At 47.0% G+C, this 16,333-nt stretch overlaps 1 protein-coding gene across 1 annotated transcript; it reads right to left on the minus strand.

The window, feature by feature from the left end:
• Positions 1–273: 273 nt before the first annotated feature.
• Positions 274–2,737, minus strand: LOC122010969. Its single transcript, XM_042567424.1, has 3 exons — positions 2,621–2,737; positions 1,111–2,545; positions 274–1,013 (listed from the first exon to the last, which is right to left on the minus strand). Exons 2-3 carry the CDS (start codon positions 2,435–2,437, stop codon positions 274–276), a joined length of 2,067 nt encoding a protein of 688 aa, XP_042423358.1. The 5' UTR covers positions 2,438–2,545; positions 2,621–2,737.
• Between the last annotated feature and the right edge of the window lie 13,596 nt (positions 2,738–16,333).

Consider the following 16,333-nt stretch of genomic DNA (forward strand, 5'->3'; position numbering starts at 1 on the left):
AGATCTTCTTGTTCTTGTATTTCCTATATGTAAGTTCTTTATGTTTTAGAATTCATACGGCTTAGGTTTTATAAAAACTATCATATGCTTGTATGTGTGTTTATGCATTTATCCGATCGCGAACCTATCTACCCATTAAATAGATCGTTCATATTAGTACTCAATTTTATTGGTTACAAAACTCAATCTTTTGAAAAACAGTCATTGAGTACTAATTTAAGTTACAACATTATGCTGCAACAATTGATTAATGTTCAAGAGATTGTGAGCTAACTAGCCTTCAAGTTGATATGCTAAGAACTCGAGGTCTGATATATCATCATAGTCGACTATAATTTTCTCGATCCATATATCATCAAAATCAAGTATTATCTCCTCGACCAATTCTTCCAATATCCAATCTTCCATGTCAAGACCCACAAACTCAGTATCATGTTTAAGGTCCATCCATCCATCATTCTTCATGAAGTCCCTGGCCACAGTGCTCTCCACAGTCTGGTCCAGCAGTAGTTGATGGCTGAGATGCTGGCTAATAACTGCCCACACCTCTTCCAGGACTCGGTGGCCTACTGGCACCGGTCGAATCCGGAAGTCAGGGCAATAAGCAAACGAAGTGTCATATATCTGCAGCAACACTTCATTGATTAGATCAAACAGAAGCATGTGCTTCAGTGTTGTGTTAATTAGTTCATTTCCATGGAGCATAAGAGCTTGAGAGGAGCACTCTTCTTCTTCTTCGAATAGGGACGGGTCGACTGGTTGATCAGGCAAATACCATTCTCCAAGGGTCACTTCACTGCCAATTCTCGATTTCAGGAGTATGTTCCTCACATATTCGAACTCGGTCTCGTTCATTTCATCTACTTGTATGTGGAAGGAGCCATGCTTTTTCGCTCTCAAACTTGGTGCCTCATCGAAGAGATCGTCTACATTTTCATCTCTAGGAGTTGCTTCAATGTCAGAATCAATCTGTGGCTCAACCATATCGGTATGACTTTTCCAAGTGCTCAATTCTGAATCAAGAAATATAACACTTTGTATGAAGGAAATGGATCGAAATAATGTGAAAATTGCTAAAGGTAGTTTTTATGCTGAATCTAACTAGTTTACCTCTAAAAAAATTCCCTGTTTCTGAACTTTGACGAGAGTCTGCGACCAAGATCTCGGTTGGTGTCCTCAGAACATCATTGCTATAATCATCCTCAAAGCAATAGCTTCTATCTTTTATTATGGACAACTCTAATGCTTCATATGCTACTAACTTCTGCTCATTAATTGGCAACACTTGTTCTTTGGTTGCGGCGATTTTCGAACTTCCATCCTTCTTCATTGGCTGCTCTTCCAGTCTCTCTGGTTTCAATGGTAACTGAGAGTGATTTTTGCTTAGAGAATATGAATGCAAGTCTTGAAGAGAGAACATTCTTCCCAAAGCTCTTGGTGCCTTCTTTGTTGGTGCATCTTTATTCTCTTTGATTAGGTTTGAAGTTCTTTTAGCTTCGATGCTCGAAATGGACTCTACTGAACTCTCTACTACTCTCGATCTTTTTGCGTCTGTGCTCGAAACAGATTCCAGCAATTGTGAGTACCTTCCTAAAGATTCGGTTAGAGAAGTCGACTTCCTCATCCTTTTGAGTTTATTGTTGCTGCTAGAAGTAGAAGCAAGTCCAGTTTCTTTCATCTTAATTTTCGATGCCTTTTCTCCATAAGGAATTTTGTGAAAGATACTGTCCATAGATATCCTTTCTTGTTCCTTGTTGTTTTCTTTTATGATATCTTTTATCTTCTTCTTAAGAACCTTAAAATGTCTTGAAACAGTTGTAACATTCTTCTGATCTTTATTATCCTTGTCGGAATCTCGATCTTGGATGGACTTCTGTTTCTTGCCTATCGATCCATTTTCGGTTTCTTTATGATCAATGGTTGAGAGACTATTTATGTGGAACCATCCTGGTCCAGGAAAAGAACCAGATTTCCTAAGTTCCTTTGCTGAAACCGAATGATCCTGCAGGAACATCAAGAACAAGTCCTTGTTCTTCATGAGCTTCTGCATTATGTCCATGAACATTGACTGATAGAGTTCAGTGCCAGCATTTGCATCGTTTTCTGTCTGTCCCTCTGCTATGAGATTCAAGAGCTCATGCAGCTGGTCACGACTCAATCCATCTATGCTGCTCCTGCTCCTGCAAAATCGATACGACGAAACCGGTGTAGCCTTTTTCGGAGAACTGTTGTCTCTAAACTCCACATCACCTACACTCTGTGTGCATTGCAAAATTGGCAACACTCTGTGTGCAGAAGAAGAACCAGGACCAATTGCTTGTTCAGAATCCACCTCCACACTATCAGCTCTCTCAGTTGTTATTTGCTTTATTGATTCAGGATCTTGAGCAACATAGTCGTTAGAATCCATATGATGAATCGAAAAGGTCCGCTTCATTTGCGACGCCGAGGGAGTGGTGCTCTGCTTCTTATCCTTGTCTCCTGATCTCCTCCTGGCTATTAGATTCTTCACTAGAACACGAGTGTAGCTTCTGCCATGCTTGGCCTGAGCATTCGGTCAATTAGCATGAGAAGAAAACAAAAAAATACACCACGTCCAAAATCTTAGCTCTGCACTTACGGAGCGGACGGACGAGGTTGCATCCTTTTCCGTATCATTCCGGTCATCCTCGAAAGCAGCAGCATTTTGTTTCTTCTTTGGAGATCTGACCCCTGCAGAAAGAATGCACTTAGCCAAACAAGTTTACGAATTGATGTGTTTGTTCATTGGAGGTAAAAGAACTACTTATTCGTGGGATCTGTCTTGGATAGGTAAGAGTTTTGGGCAAGCGAAGGCGCTGGTGAAGGTCGAGGAAATGAAGAAACCTCTGCATGCATCCTCGGGTTCTGTCATTCTCATGCAAGATTTTGGAGGAGCCATCGGCCATTAAATTCTTCCTCAATTCTCCGTCAAGGTTAACAGAATGGAATGGATCACAAGATCCACAGTGGGTGATCGATTGAAGAAGAAAAAGAAGAAGAGAAATGGTTTGGAGATGAGATTGCAAATGTTTTGGTGTGTTGCCAATTAGGTAGATGAGATTGGAGGGAGGGAGAAGCATGCGCTCATCCTCTCTCTTTTCTTGTTCTTTTTGTTTTTTGTTTTTACCTCTTTTTTTTTTCTAATCTCAATTTATGATCAAAGCTAATAATAGTTATTAGGATTTTCATACTACTGTTCGTATTGGTTCTAAGTGGTAGGCTAGAAGAGAAGCTGTGGGCTATAATTAGAGCTAAGTGAATTATTGGGGCAACCGATTATGGGTATTCACTATCGGGAACTTGCCTAAATTGATTTGAGGTTCAAAAATTTATTCTATGAGTCTTAGTGTTACTATCATATAATCTTGAGGTCAGACATTCGAGTTACGAAGATAGACACTTGTAAAATATAAGATAAGACAGAGTATAATAAATCTTTATGTAAACAGGAGTTTCATACATCGAATTGTCTTTTTTTATTGAGTATATCGACATGTTAAAAATATGAACCTTGTGTGTGGAATCATTAGATTCGTAGAGATGTCCACAATATACTATTAGCATGCCTAACTAATTAATTTGAGACTCCGGGCACAATGCAATAGCAGTAAGACATTTATTAATGTATTCATAAAGTATCACGATTCAAAATTCAGCTATAACAAGGGGAGATTTTACATTAAATTATTATGGGCACTTTTGAATTTATTCGATGGACAAATTCATAGAGGATCGTCTACTTTCAAAATTAGTCAAATTTGTATGACTGAATATCTAAATTAATAGAAATAATAATAAATAAATGTATCACCTCCTCTAACTGAGGTGTCAGATTCTCTTCTTAAACAAACAATTGCTGATGATATGGACAACTTAGTTTATCAATTAGGTTACCTTCTACAAACAATAAAATTCAAACACAAACAAGAAAGTTTGAAAGCTTAAAAAACACAAAGGAAAACCCTCAACTAGAAGTCTGCATGAGAGGACATGTGTTGTTAACAAGTCCCTACCCAGAATCTTTCTTCTAATTACATATTCAGTTAGTTGATCACGGATGAACAAAGAAGTGAAGGCAAAATCTTCTTCTTTTTGTTTCTGCTTTTTATCAAAGCTTCAGCTTCTGACCTTTGTCCTGACCTGACCTCCCTTGTGACTCCACACATGGACAAGTGAAGTTGAGCAAATGGACACATAGGACCACTACTTCATAATTGGCTTAAATATAGAATGAAAGAAGAGAATGAATCATGTGGTGTGTCATGCCACCGTTATCCAACTTGAGAGGTGTACAGTGGATGCAATATCAGAAGTTGAGATTGGGTGTTGGAAAAACTAAGAAAAACATGGATGGCATCACTACTTGAGAACTTGAGAGGTGTACACTTTGCCCCCAACCCATAACGTAAATGGTGGATGTATGATGTCTCTCATATAATGATCAGGTATCAAGTTTGTCTTATAATATGTTTAATATATGTATATCTATATTTACCTTCCTCTATATTAATGAGACCGATACTATAGAGTCATTAATATAACGAATCTTTATTTTCTGAAAGAGAAGTCATTTTTAAATGTGCAAACTATGATTGAATCATGTAGCATTGATGGTTTTGCACGAAGGGGGCTACCAACAAACTTTGGAATTTGATACTAACTTCAAGTTATTATGATTCTTGAGAGCGTTTCTTTCGTGTTGACCCTTCCTCATGTCTTGGCCATTTATACTAATAGTTAATAGTCATCTATAATTTATCTCATCCGTATTGACTTAAGGATAGATTGACGAAGACGTTTGGGACAAGCGAATCTTTTTTTATCATATGAGAGCATTTCTTTTAGTATTTAAAGTCGGGGGATTTTAAAAAAATTTTAAAACAGCGAAACTAATTTTTAAATTTTTTAAAAGACGATTTTATTTTTCGTCTTATCCCTTCCGTAACCATTATGGTGCTACATACCCCAAAAAAAAAAAAAAACTACTGTAGTATTGTATTCAAATAAAAATGTGAATTTCAAAATATAGCAACACTCGACTTTAGAGTTTATGTAACACTAAAAATGATATTGTTATTTGAACGGAGCACCATGATAAAATAGGAAACAAGTATATCCTTAGGAAACAAGTATATCCTTTATGAAATCTAAAGATTAAGTGCATCGTTTAGTAATTTTGTAACTTTAATGCTCTTTAGTCAAAAAAATTGCCTCATTTCTTTTCCATTGTAAAGCAAGAGGAGATTATTCCAAATGAGGAGATAGTTCAACTAAATCTTATCGTGTAAATACGTGAGTATGAGTTAGTTTGGCCAACCGAGCGGACTCAACTTGAGCTAGGACGACTTGAACTCAAACACAAGCATTGGCAAGGGGGCGATGTCCATAATATATGTGATCATATATAAAATCGGGAAAGATAGTGCATTGGGTAGATGATTTTAATATTGACTAGGCAAATACTTTTAGCTGAAAAAAAATGACTCAAGCGGCCTTGCATGTTAAAAGGTATGTCAATAATCAAGCCAAGGATAGGTCCTCGACGTAGACACTCTAACGCTCAATTCAGTGATCTAGTTGAAAGCAATGAACAGTAAAACGAATAGTAATTATGGATGCATAAATTTGCGTAACATCGCGTACTTATGCCTATATATGGAGACCCTTTTTTATAGTGTTATGTTTGTCTGTGCACGAATCTCAAAGTGTTTCTAAAAAAGGATAAACCATAAAGATGCTGATCATGTCCGAACGCTGACTCAACGGGCGCTGGGCACGTGGTGCTCTCCGATTTGCTGATATAGATCTCCGGCTAGTCATACGAAGCTCCGGCAAACCTGCACAGAAGTCGGGCCGGGAAGGGGTTCCCGGCAGCGACCCTCCGACGCTCAAATCAGGCAAGCAAGTAGTGAAAAAGGTGGCTTCAAAGATGTCTCACGCGTACCTCCGGCGAAGTATGCGGCTCTTTATATAGAGCGGTGAAAGAGCTCCTACACGTCCACCGAGGCACGTACGTATCCGCAGCTCATACCTCAGTATGTGTCTGTCAGAAAGCTTACCTGACGCCATACTACTACAGTCCAATCACGTCTTCGATGGGACAACAGAACACCCCGTTGTCAGACTTGGAGTATGGCCTAGCCATAGGACTTGACGGCTGTCAGAAGATGTTCCTGTCCTTCTTTACCCACCACCGGTCGGGACTTCCATCCGGCCGGCTGGACGAAGAGCGTCGTCCGGACGGCCCTCATCCCCTGCGCCGGCCGGACGGCACGCCCATCACGTCCCGCCTGTCGTTTGCATTGATATGCTGGGAGACTTCCGGGCGGGTGCTACGTAAGGACTGTTAGCACTATGCTACCTTGTATCTTCGACCAAGCCTGACTTCCGCTCTGCCATTCTTTACTGTTCCATTGAGCGTCGGATCCCGACTCCTATCCGACCGGCCGGGAGGTCAGCCCCTCCTTCTCCGGTCAGCCTACCTGTCCACCTGGCCTTTTGACTTCCACATAGCGTTGACCCCCCCAAACGAGGGCCACCTGTTCTATCCGCCGGATCACTTGCCTCCCCTTCAAGTCTAGTCGAAGGAGGCGAAGTCCGACTGACTGGACTGCCGATCTGACCGAGTAACGATCGTCATATTAACCCGCTCGACCAGGCTTATGGACGCTAATCCGTTCGGCGGTACCTTGCCCATGCCTTGTATTGCCTTGGAATTTATGCCGAATCTTCTTCTCTACTGCCAACCACGTGCGTTGCGTGCGGTATAGGGAGCTCATTAAATGTAACCCGTGTCTTGCTGACACGTGGCGACCTTTCTATTGTCAGGGTATGGCGGTGGCATCACCTCCGATGGGACATCCGCCGTTTGAAACGAACGGCTAGATGATGGCCTCGTTCTTCACGACCTGGATCGGACGGTGGGGGTAGCTCTCAGGCGGCGATATAAAGCCCCCGACCTCTGCTCATCGCCGCACTTTGGCTTCATGGCTCCAGACACCTCATTGCTCTCTTCTTCTCCGGCGACCTTGCACCTCCGACGACCCCAAAGCCCCCTGCGACTATCTTTTTACTAGTAAGCCTTTCTTCTCCTCGATTCCTTGCTCCTTTTCTTCCTGCTAGTCACCTTTGTCATTCTGCCTTCTTTCCTGGCTTTATTTCTTCTTCCCCTTCCATTCCGCGTTCATTCCCGGTCCTAGACCATGACTAGTACCTCACAGCCGACCGGCGGCGCTCCTGGTCTATGGTATACGACCATGGAGAGCCGTTTCGACGAGGAGGACGCGTTGCGTCTTGCTCGGACCTACGATATTCCTCCTGACCATCACATAGTATTAGCCACACCGGCCGATCGGCCTCATGAACCGCCGCCCGACACTGTTCTTTTCTTCCGAGACCAATTTTTGGCCGGGCTACGCTTCCCACCCCATAAGTTTATCTTGCAAGTCTGCAATTACTTCCGCATCCCGCTCGGCCAGATAGTTCCTAACTCCATTAGGCTACTGAGCGGGGTGATAATTCTCTTTAAATTGAACGGCATCCCCCTCGACCCTAAGATTTTTCATTACTTTTATTACCCCAAGCAAGCTGAGTGGGGCACTTTCATCTTCCAGTATAGGATAGGTTTCGTCCTCTTTGATAACATGCCGAACTCCAACAAACATTGGAAGGAGCATTTTTTCTACGTATGTTTTCCCGAGCCACCGACCTTTCGTATCAAGTGGCAGACGGCGATGCCAGCGCAACCGGAGCTCGGCAAATTTAGAGGCGATGCAGCCTATCTTCATGCAGTCGATCGGCTGGTCGGCCAACGATATCACATCTACAAGTTGCTCCTTCCGGGAGTAATGTACATATTCGGCTTGTCTTCTACCCCAGCCGATCTGCCCTGCAGCATGAGTAAGTTCCCTTATCTTCTCGTTTATTTTATTCTAACTGATTTATTTTTTGCTTCTGCAGATGAAGTTATATGGCGCGCCAAGGCTACCGAGCGGTTGAAACTGCGAGCCGCCGAGATCGAGGCAGCCAAGAACAAGGAGGTCGCCGAGCGGGGCCTTGCTCCAGCGGATCCGGTCGGCGAAGAAGGTGAGGGGACTCAGGATGTCCCCGAAGCCTTAGCCGCTCCTGCCTCTCACGACGAGGCTGCAGGCGACATAGAACTCTCCGCTCAAGTTGAGGTAGAGGGCCGTTCGGCCGACGACGTTCCTCTGGCAACTCGGAAGCGCAAACAGCCGGAGGCGACCTCTCAACCGATTCCATCCGATGAACCGCAATCCGAGCAGGGCGACGAAGCTCCAGTGTTGTCCGGGACGGTTTCTATTGAGAGTACCCCGACGCCGCTCGGCTCTCCAAGGGCAACCTCTGAGGTGCCGCCCTCCAGCCCTCCAAGAACGCTGCGACGTATTAAGCGATTGGGCGACCGTCCTTCCTCCTCCGCCGGTGAGCCGTCCGGCAAGGCTACTGCTTCTAAAGGTGATCCGAGCGGTCCAAAATTGATAAAGACCATCTTGCGCCTCCCTTCTGAAGAATACATGGCAGCCGCTGATCGGCCTATCGTCCCCGAGCAGCAAATCACACTCACGGGTCCCCTCGCCAAAGCTTGGCCATGATGACTCCTGGTCAGCTCGGCGACAACAATCTACAACAGACGACCGGGGTATGTTGTCTTGCTTTGTTAGTTATTTCGGATCGAGCTTCTAACCTGCTCATATTCGTTCGCAGAACTGGGTGGAGCAGATTGCCATCAGCAATCGCCTGGCCGAATTGGAGGACGAACTGAAGAAGCTCAAGGCTGCGGGGGACAGCAGACAATCGACGGCCGCTCTGGAGAAGGCCAAAAGGTTGCTGGAAGCTGAGCGGGGTAAGACTTTCGGCTTGACAAGCGAGGTTGCCCGCCTCGAAGCCTTAGTCAAGTAGCGGGATAAAGAAGTAAAGACCGCGACCGCTCGGAAGCTCAAGGCCATTGATGATATGGACTTGATGAAGGTGGAGAACCGAGGGCTGGAACAACGGGTGAAGGAGCTAGACGCCTCACTAACTGTCGAGCGGGAGGGTCGCTCCGCCGATCGGACCAGAGCAGAAGGAGCCTTGCAAGATCTTCAGGCTGCCCTGGATGCTTCCCAGACCGCTCTCAAGGATTACCACGATGGAGAGCCCGGTCGATCGGCAGAGGTACGCAAAGCCTTCGTCCTCTCGGACGAGTTTGGTGAGAAATTTACCGACAAGCTCTCCTTGACTTTTGAGGAGGCAATCAAAGTGGCGATGAACTACATGAAGAACAAAGGCCATGCTCCTGCCGATCTGTCCGTCCCTGCTGAAGACCTGGCGACCATGATGGGCTCCATCCCTGACCATCTTTTTAATTTTGATGACTAAGAATCTATCTGTGAGGCTATTTTGTAATTTTTCTGTATCCGTGCCGATCGGGGCAAACTTTAGAAATTTTGTCTATCCGCCGGTCGGCGTGAATGAACTATGTCTTGTTATTTTCCCATTCTTCCTGCGTCCGATTTTTGTTTCTCGCCTTGGTCTTGAGCTTTTTGTGCCCCAAGTACATTTTATAAAGGGGCCGCTCGGCCTTACGCTATTACGTCGGATCCGACCGAGGGCTACGCAGAAAACCATCCATCCGGCGGCCCTATAGGCTTCGGTCGCCCATCGAATTTTACCTTTGGAACTTGACTACTGTCCGACCGGTGGGTTTATAAACGCCGAGTCGTCTCTCGACGGTCTTCCGCTCGGACGTTTATAGACGCCGGCTCGTCTCTCGATATTTAACGTCGGAGCTCGACGGTCTTCCGCTCGGACGTTTATAGACGTCAGCTCGTCTCTCGATATTTAATGTTGGAGCTCGACGGTCTTCCGCTCGGACGTTTATAGACGCCGGCTCGTCTCTCGATATTTAACGTCGGAGCTCGACGGCCTTCCGCTCGGACGTTTATAGACGCCAGCTCGTCTCTCGATATTTAACGTCGGAGCTCGACGGTCTTCCGCTCGGACGTTTATAGACGCCGGCTCGTCTCTCGATATTTAACGTCGGAGCTCGACGGCCTTCCGCCCGGACGTTTATAGACGACGGCATGTCTCTCGATATTTAACGCCGAGCTCGACGGCCTTCCGCCGGACGCTTATAGACGCCGCCTCCTCGATATTTAATGTCGAGCTCGACGGTCTCCCGCCGGACGCTTATAGACGCCGCCGTCGATATTTAACGCCGAGTCGACGGCCTTCCGCCGGACGCTTATGACGCCGCTCCTCGATATTTAACGTCGAGCTCGACGGCCTTCCGCCGACCTTAATAGACGCCTCGCCTCGATATTTAACGCCGAGCTCGATGGCTTTCCGCCGGACGCTTATAACGCCGCTGCCTCGATATTTAACGTTGAGCTCGACGGTCTTCCGCCGGAGCGTTTATAGTCGCCTCTCGATATTTAACGTCCGAGCTCGACGGTCTTCCGCCGGACGTTTATAGGCCCGCTCGTCTCTTGATATTTAACGCCGGAGCTCGACGGTCTTCCGCCGACGGTCTTACCGCTCGGACTTTTATTGCCTGAGCTCGACGGTCTTCCGCCGGACGTTTATAGACGCCGGCTCTCTCGATATTTAACGCCGGAGCTCGACGGTCTTCCGCCGGACGTTTATAGATGCGACTTGTCTCTCGATATTTAACGGCCGAGCTCGACGGTCTTCCGCCGGAGGGTACGCCGGCTCGTCTCTCGATATTTAACGTCGGAGCTCGACGATCTTCCGCTCGGACGTTTATAGACGCCGGCTCGTCTCTCGATATTTAACGTCGGAGCTCGACGGCCTTCAAGGCTACTTTTAACACAGCCGGTCGACGAAGATATTTGCCATCTTTATAATTTTGCTTCCTGCATTACAAGGACATAGGCGACCGAAATGTGTATAAATTTACATTTAGCGCACCTTTCCCCCTGCTCGGATAACGTACTCCCGGCCGAACGGCTCGGGGTCTTCTTCGTCGAGCGCTTGGCTCGGATAACATACTCCCGGCCGAACGGCTCGGGGTCTTCGGCATCGAGCGCTTGGCTCGGATATTATACCTCCGGCCGAACGGCTCGGGGCCTTCATTATCGAGCACTTGGCTCGGTTATTATACCTCCGGCCGAACGGCTCGGGGCCTTCAGCATCGAGCGCTTGGCTCGGATATTATACTTCCGGCCGAATGGCTCGGGGCCTTCGTCATCGAGCGCTTGGCTCGGATATTATACCTCTGGCCGAATGACTCGGGGCCTTCATTATCGAGTGTTTGGCTCGGTTATTATACCTCCGGCCGAACGGCTCGGGGCCTTCATTATCGAGCGCTTGGCCCGGTTATTATACCTCCGGCCGAACGACTCGGGGCCTTCGTCGTCGAGCGCTTGGCTCGGTTATTATACCTCCGGCCTTCATTATCGAGCGCTTGGCCCGGTTATTATACCTCCGGCCGAACGACTCGGGGCCTTCGTCGTCGAGCGCTTGGCTCGGTTATTATACCTCCGGCCGAATGGCTCGGGGCCTTCATTATCGAGCCTTTGGCTTCGATGATATACGCCCGGCCGAACAGCACGGGCCTTCTTTCGGAAAATTACGATGAATTCGATGCCCGAAAGAAACTATATCTGAAAAACTAACCTACCGATCAGCATAAGATCTTACTCAATTTCTCTACTCCCGAATACCCGTAGAGTGAGGTGGATACAATGTACTCGTCGAAATTTATCAAGGCCAGGAGGATGGCGAAACTTCCCGGTCGGTCCTCCATGGCCGCTCGGTCCCCCCATAGGTGGAGGCGGCCTGCTGCATTATCCTTTTGCTTGTGCCTTCTGCTCCTGTTGCTCCACGAGCCTAGCTACTCTTGCCTCTATCAGAGCGTCGAGTTTCTCCATGGAGAGCATCACCATGTGTGGTCGTCCAGCTTCGTCCATTGCTTCCGTTCGGATGCAGGAGCGTTCCCACAGACGGCGCCAATTTGATCCTGTCCGAACGCTGACTCAACGGACGCTGGGCACGTGGTGCTCTCCGATTTGCTGATATATATCTCCGGCTAGTCGTACGAAGCTCCGGCAAACCTGCACAGAAGTCGGGCCAGGAAGGGATTCCCGGCGGCGACCCTCCGACGCTCAAATCAGGCAAGCAAGTAGTGAAAAAGGTGGCTTCAAAGATGTCTCACGCGTACCTCCGACGAAGTATGTGGCTCTTTATATAGAGCGGTGAAAGAGCTCCTACACGTCCACCGAGGCGCGTACGTATCCGCAGCCCATACCTCGGTATGTGTCTGTCAGAAAGCTTACCTGACGCCATACTGCTACAGTCCAATCACGTCTTCGATGGGACAACAGAACACCCCGTTGTCAGACTTGGAGTATGGCCTAGCCATAGGACTTGACGGCTGTCAGAAGATGTTCCTGTCCTTCTTTACCCACCACCGGCCGGGACGTCCATCCGGCCGGTTGGACGAAGAGCGTCGTCCGGACGGCCCTCATCCCCTGCGCCAGCCGGACGGCACGCCCATCACGTCTCGCCTGTCGTTTACATTGATATGCTGGGAGACTTCCGGGCGGGTGCTACGTAAGGACTATTAGCACTATGCTACCTTGTATCTTCGACCAAGCCTGACTTCCGCTCGGCCATTCTTTACTGTTCCATTGAGCGCCGGATCCCGACTCCTATCCGACCGGCCGGGAGGTCAGCCCCTCCTTCTCCGGTCAGCCTACCTGTCCACCTGGCCTTTTGACTTCCACATGGCGTCGACCCCCCCCCCCCCCAAACGAGGGCCACCTGTTCTATCCGCCGGATCATATGCTATGACGTTTTTTTCAAAATGAACTCATAATATCTACATAGAAGCTTCTACCATACAACTAGCATAGAGATTATTCCCTTAACTCTCTGACAGCTATTACACAAGACAACAAAAAGACATATAGGATCATCAGATTGAGGGGCCTTAGTATGCTTAATTGGCAAACCAACTAAGTTCCCTTCGATAGTTTGATCGGTTGTTGTATGTAAGAGCAGTCAGATCAGATTTAAGGAAAGTCATCAGGGACTCGGTCTTCCCCCAACCTCCTAATTTGGTCAATGAATCCGATAAGACGTGTCTAGTGTGTTCGATCGGACATATGATCTGATTGGCTAAATCACCTAGCCGGAACAATAGCTCGCACTATCTTGAGTGATGAAGAGGGCTCTGCTCTGAATGACATGGCTTAGCTCGGGGCATCATCTATATTGAGGGATTCGAGCTCTGACTGAACCAAGAGTCCGATCAGATGATCACTCGGCCAAGATGATAGACCATGTTGGCCCCGAGTGTTGACCCCTCCTTGACTTTGGCTGTCATATCAACCAGCTTACTTGACTTCAACCCACTCCAAGGGGCCCTACCTTATTCATCGTATCACAAGCATCCCCTTCAAGTCTACTCGAAGGAGGTTGGAAGATCAACTAACTAGACCTTCATGTCTTTTTGCGCTTCTCTGCCTGAGTGTATTCACACAATGCTTGACTCGACAATCTCCCGTTTGGGTAATATTGGTCAAGTGACCATACAACTAGATGGTCAAAATGGACGTGGAAATTCACTTATAACTTGACCGATCAGAATGAGAATTTGGGACTTAGGCGCGAGAACATGCTCGCTTATAACTCGATCGGTCGACATAAGGGTCTAGAACTTAGATGCGAGAACATGCTCACTTATAACTCGACCGGTCGACACAAGAGTTTATGATTTAGGCACGAGACCAAACTCACTTATAACTTGGTCGGTCAGCACGAGAGTCTGGGACATAGGCGTGAGAGTAACCTCACTTATAACTAAGCCAGGCGGCATGAGAGTCTTGGACAGATGCAAGGGTAGGCCCGCTTATAACTCGATCAAGTGGCACAAGAGTCTGGGACTTAGGCGTGAGGGTAGGTTTGCTTATAACTCGGCCGAGTGGCACGAGAGTCTGGGACAAGTGCAACGGTAAACTTTCTTATAACTTGGCCAAGCAGGACGAGAATCTGGGACAAGTACGAAGGCAAACTCACTTATAACTCGACCGAATGACACGAGAGTTTGAGACTTGGGCGCAAGGGCAGACTCACTTATAACTTGCCCGAAAGGTTTGAGAGTTTGGGACAAGAGTGAGGGTAGGCTCGCTTATTACTTGGTCAAGTTGCACCAGAGTCTGGGACTTGGGCGTAAGGGCAGGCTCGCGTACAACTTGGCTGAACGACACGAGAGTCTAGGACTTGGGCGCGAGGGTAGGCTCGCTTATAACTCCGTCGAGCGACACAAGATTCTGGGACTTGGGCACGAGAGCAAGCTTTCTTATAACTTGACTGAGCAACACGGGAATCTGGGAAAGGCGCGAGAGCAAGCTCATTTATAACACGATCGGATGGCACGAGAGTTTATGATAACCACGAGGGCAAGTTCACTTATAATTCGACCGAGTGGCACAACAGTCTGGGACTTGGGCGCAAGGGCAGACTTGCTTATAACTTGGCCGAGCGGTATGAGAGTCTGTGACTTGGGCGCGAGGGCAAACTCACTTATAACTCGATCGAGCAGCATGAGAGTTTGGGATAGGCATGAGGCTAAGCTCGCTTATAACTCGACCGAGCGACACGAGAGTCTAAGACTTGGGCGTGAGGGCAGACTTGCTTATAACTCGACCGAGCGGCACAAAAGTCTGGGACTTGGGCACAAGGGCATGCTTGCTTATAACTCAGTTGGACGACGTGAGAGTCTGGGACAGGCATGAAGGCAGACTCACTTATAACTCGGTCAAGCAACACGAGATTTTGGGATAGGCGTGAGGGCAAACTCGCTTATAACTCGTCCGAACAGCATGAGAGTCTAGGACAGGCACGAGGGCAAGCTCGCTTATAACTCGGTCGAGCGGCATAAGAGTTCGGGACATAGACACGGTGTATGACCCGAATGCCTTAGAGAGTAAAGGCATGGTATATGACCTGAATGCCTGGGAGCTTGAAGGCACGGTGTATGACCCGAATGCCTTAGAGTTTAGAGGCATGGTATATGACCTAAATGCCTTAAAGAACTGGAGGCATAGTGTATGACCCGAATATCTTAGAGTTTGGAGGCACGGTGTATGACCTGAATGCCTTGGAGAGCTGGAGGCACAATGTATGACCTGAATGCCTTAGAGTTTAGAGGCATGGTATATGACCTGAATGCCTTAAAGACTGGAGGCACAGTATATGACCCGAATGCCTTGGAGTTCGGAGGCATGGTATATGACCCGAATGCCTTGAAGAGCTGGAGGCACAATATATGACCCAAATGCCTTAGAACTTGGAGGCGTGGTGTTTGACCAGAATGCCTTGGAGATTGGAGGCGCGGTGTATGACTCGAATGCCTTGGCTTTTGGACTTTCTACATTGCTAAAAATAGAGATATATTTTGAATTTTAAATTATAAAATTTAAATTTTAGACTTATATGTTGAGTTGGCCTGAGAGGATAATCTCATGATGTTAAATAGGGATGGAGGAACCGCTTGGTATGGTTGAGCTCTCGATTGGGGTTGCCAAGTGGATGACAGATTGAAATTTATCTCGAATGGAGATGTCAGTCAGATGTTTGGTCTGAACATCAACCAAGCTTTTCCCACTATGTTCTTGAGAGAGATCCTTGAGAGGGGAGTGAGGATGATCCCTTAATTGCTTCTCTTAACTCCGCCATTCGATAGAGCTTCTTGGCATGTTGATGGTATTCAATGGTAGCATGGTGAGAGGATTGATGGTAATCACAAAAATACCTACGCCTTCAGGTGGTGATTGATATGCTTCCCCCACTACTCTCTCTTCCCGGACTAGTGGGAGATTCAAGCGAGGGTCTCTGGTGCATTCTGAAGATGGTGGTGATCTTCGATCGGCTTGGTCGGTTGGAGCTAAGACAGTCACATCCTTTTTCCAAGTGGCTTGAGCTTGCTCTACATTAATGTATTTGACCAATTTTTCCAGTAGGTCGTTAAAGTCCTTTGCAAGCTTTCTGATAAGGGCTCGATAGAACTCTCCTTCTAAAAGGTCTTGGGAGAAGGTGCTTATTAATATCTCAGAAGTGACAGACGGAACATCTAGCATCACTTGGTTGAATCGCTTAATATATGCTCATAAGAATTCCTTGGTCCCTTACTTAAGTGTGAACATACTCAGGCTGATCTTTTGATGCCTCATGCAGTTGACAAAATGGTGCAAGAAGGCTTTGTGAAAATCTTTGAAGCATCAAATGGACTCGACTGGGAGTCGGTTGAACCATTTTTGTGTCGAACCGGAAAGAGTGGTGAAAAAGACTT

The sequence above is a fragment of the Zingiber officinale genome, chromosome 8A (genome assembly GCF_018446385.1).
Source record: "Zingiber officinale cultivar Zhangliang chromosome 8A, Zo_v1.1, whole genome shotgun sequence".
Lineage (NCBI taxonomy): Eukaryota > Viridiplantae > Streptophyta > Magnoliopsida > Zingiberales > Zingiberaceae > Zingiber > Zingiber officinale.

Excerpts from the sequence above, each read along its gene's own strand:
- LOC122010969 (XM_042567424.1), bottom strand. The coding sequence starts at position 2,437 with ATGAAGCGGACCTTTTCGATTCATCATATGGATTCTAACGACTATGTT. Across the intron at positions 1,014-1,110 it reads AACAGGGAATTTTTTTAGAG|AATTGAGCACTTGGAAAAGT; the intron begins GTAAACTAGTTA and ends TTCTTGATTCAG.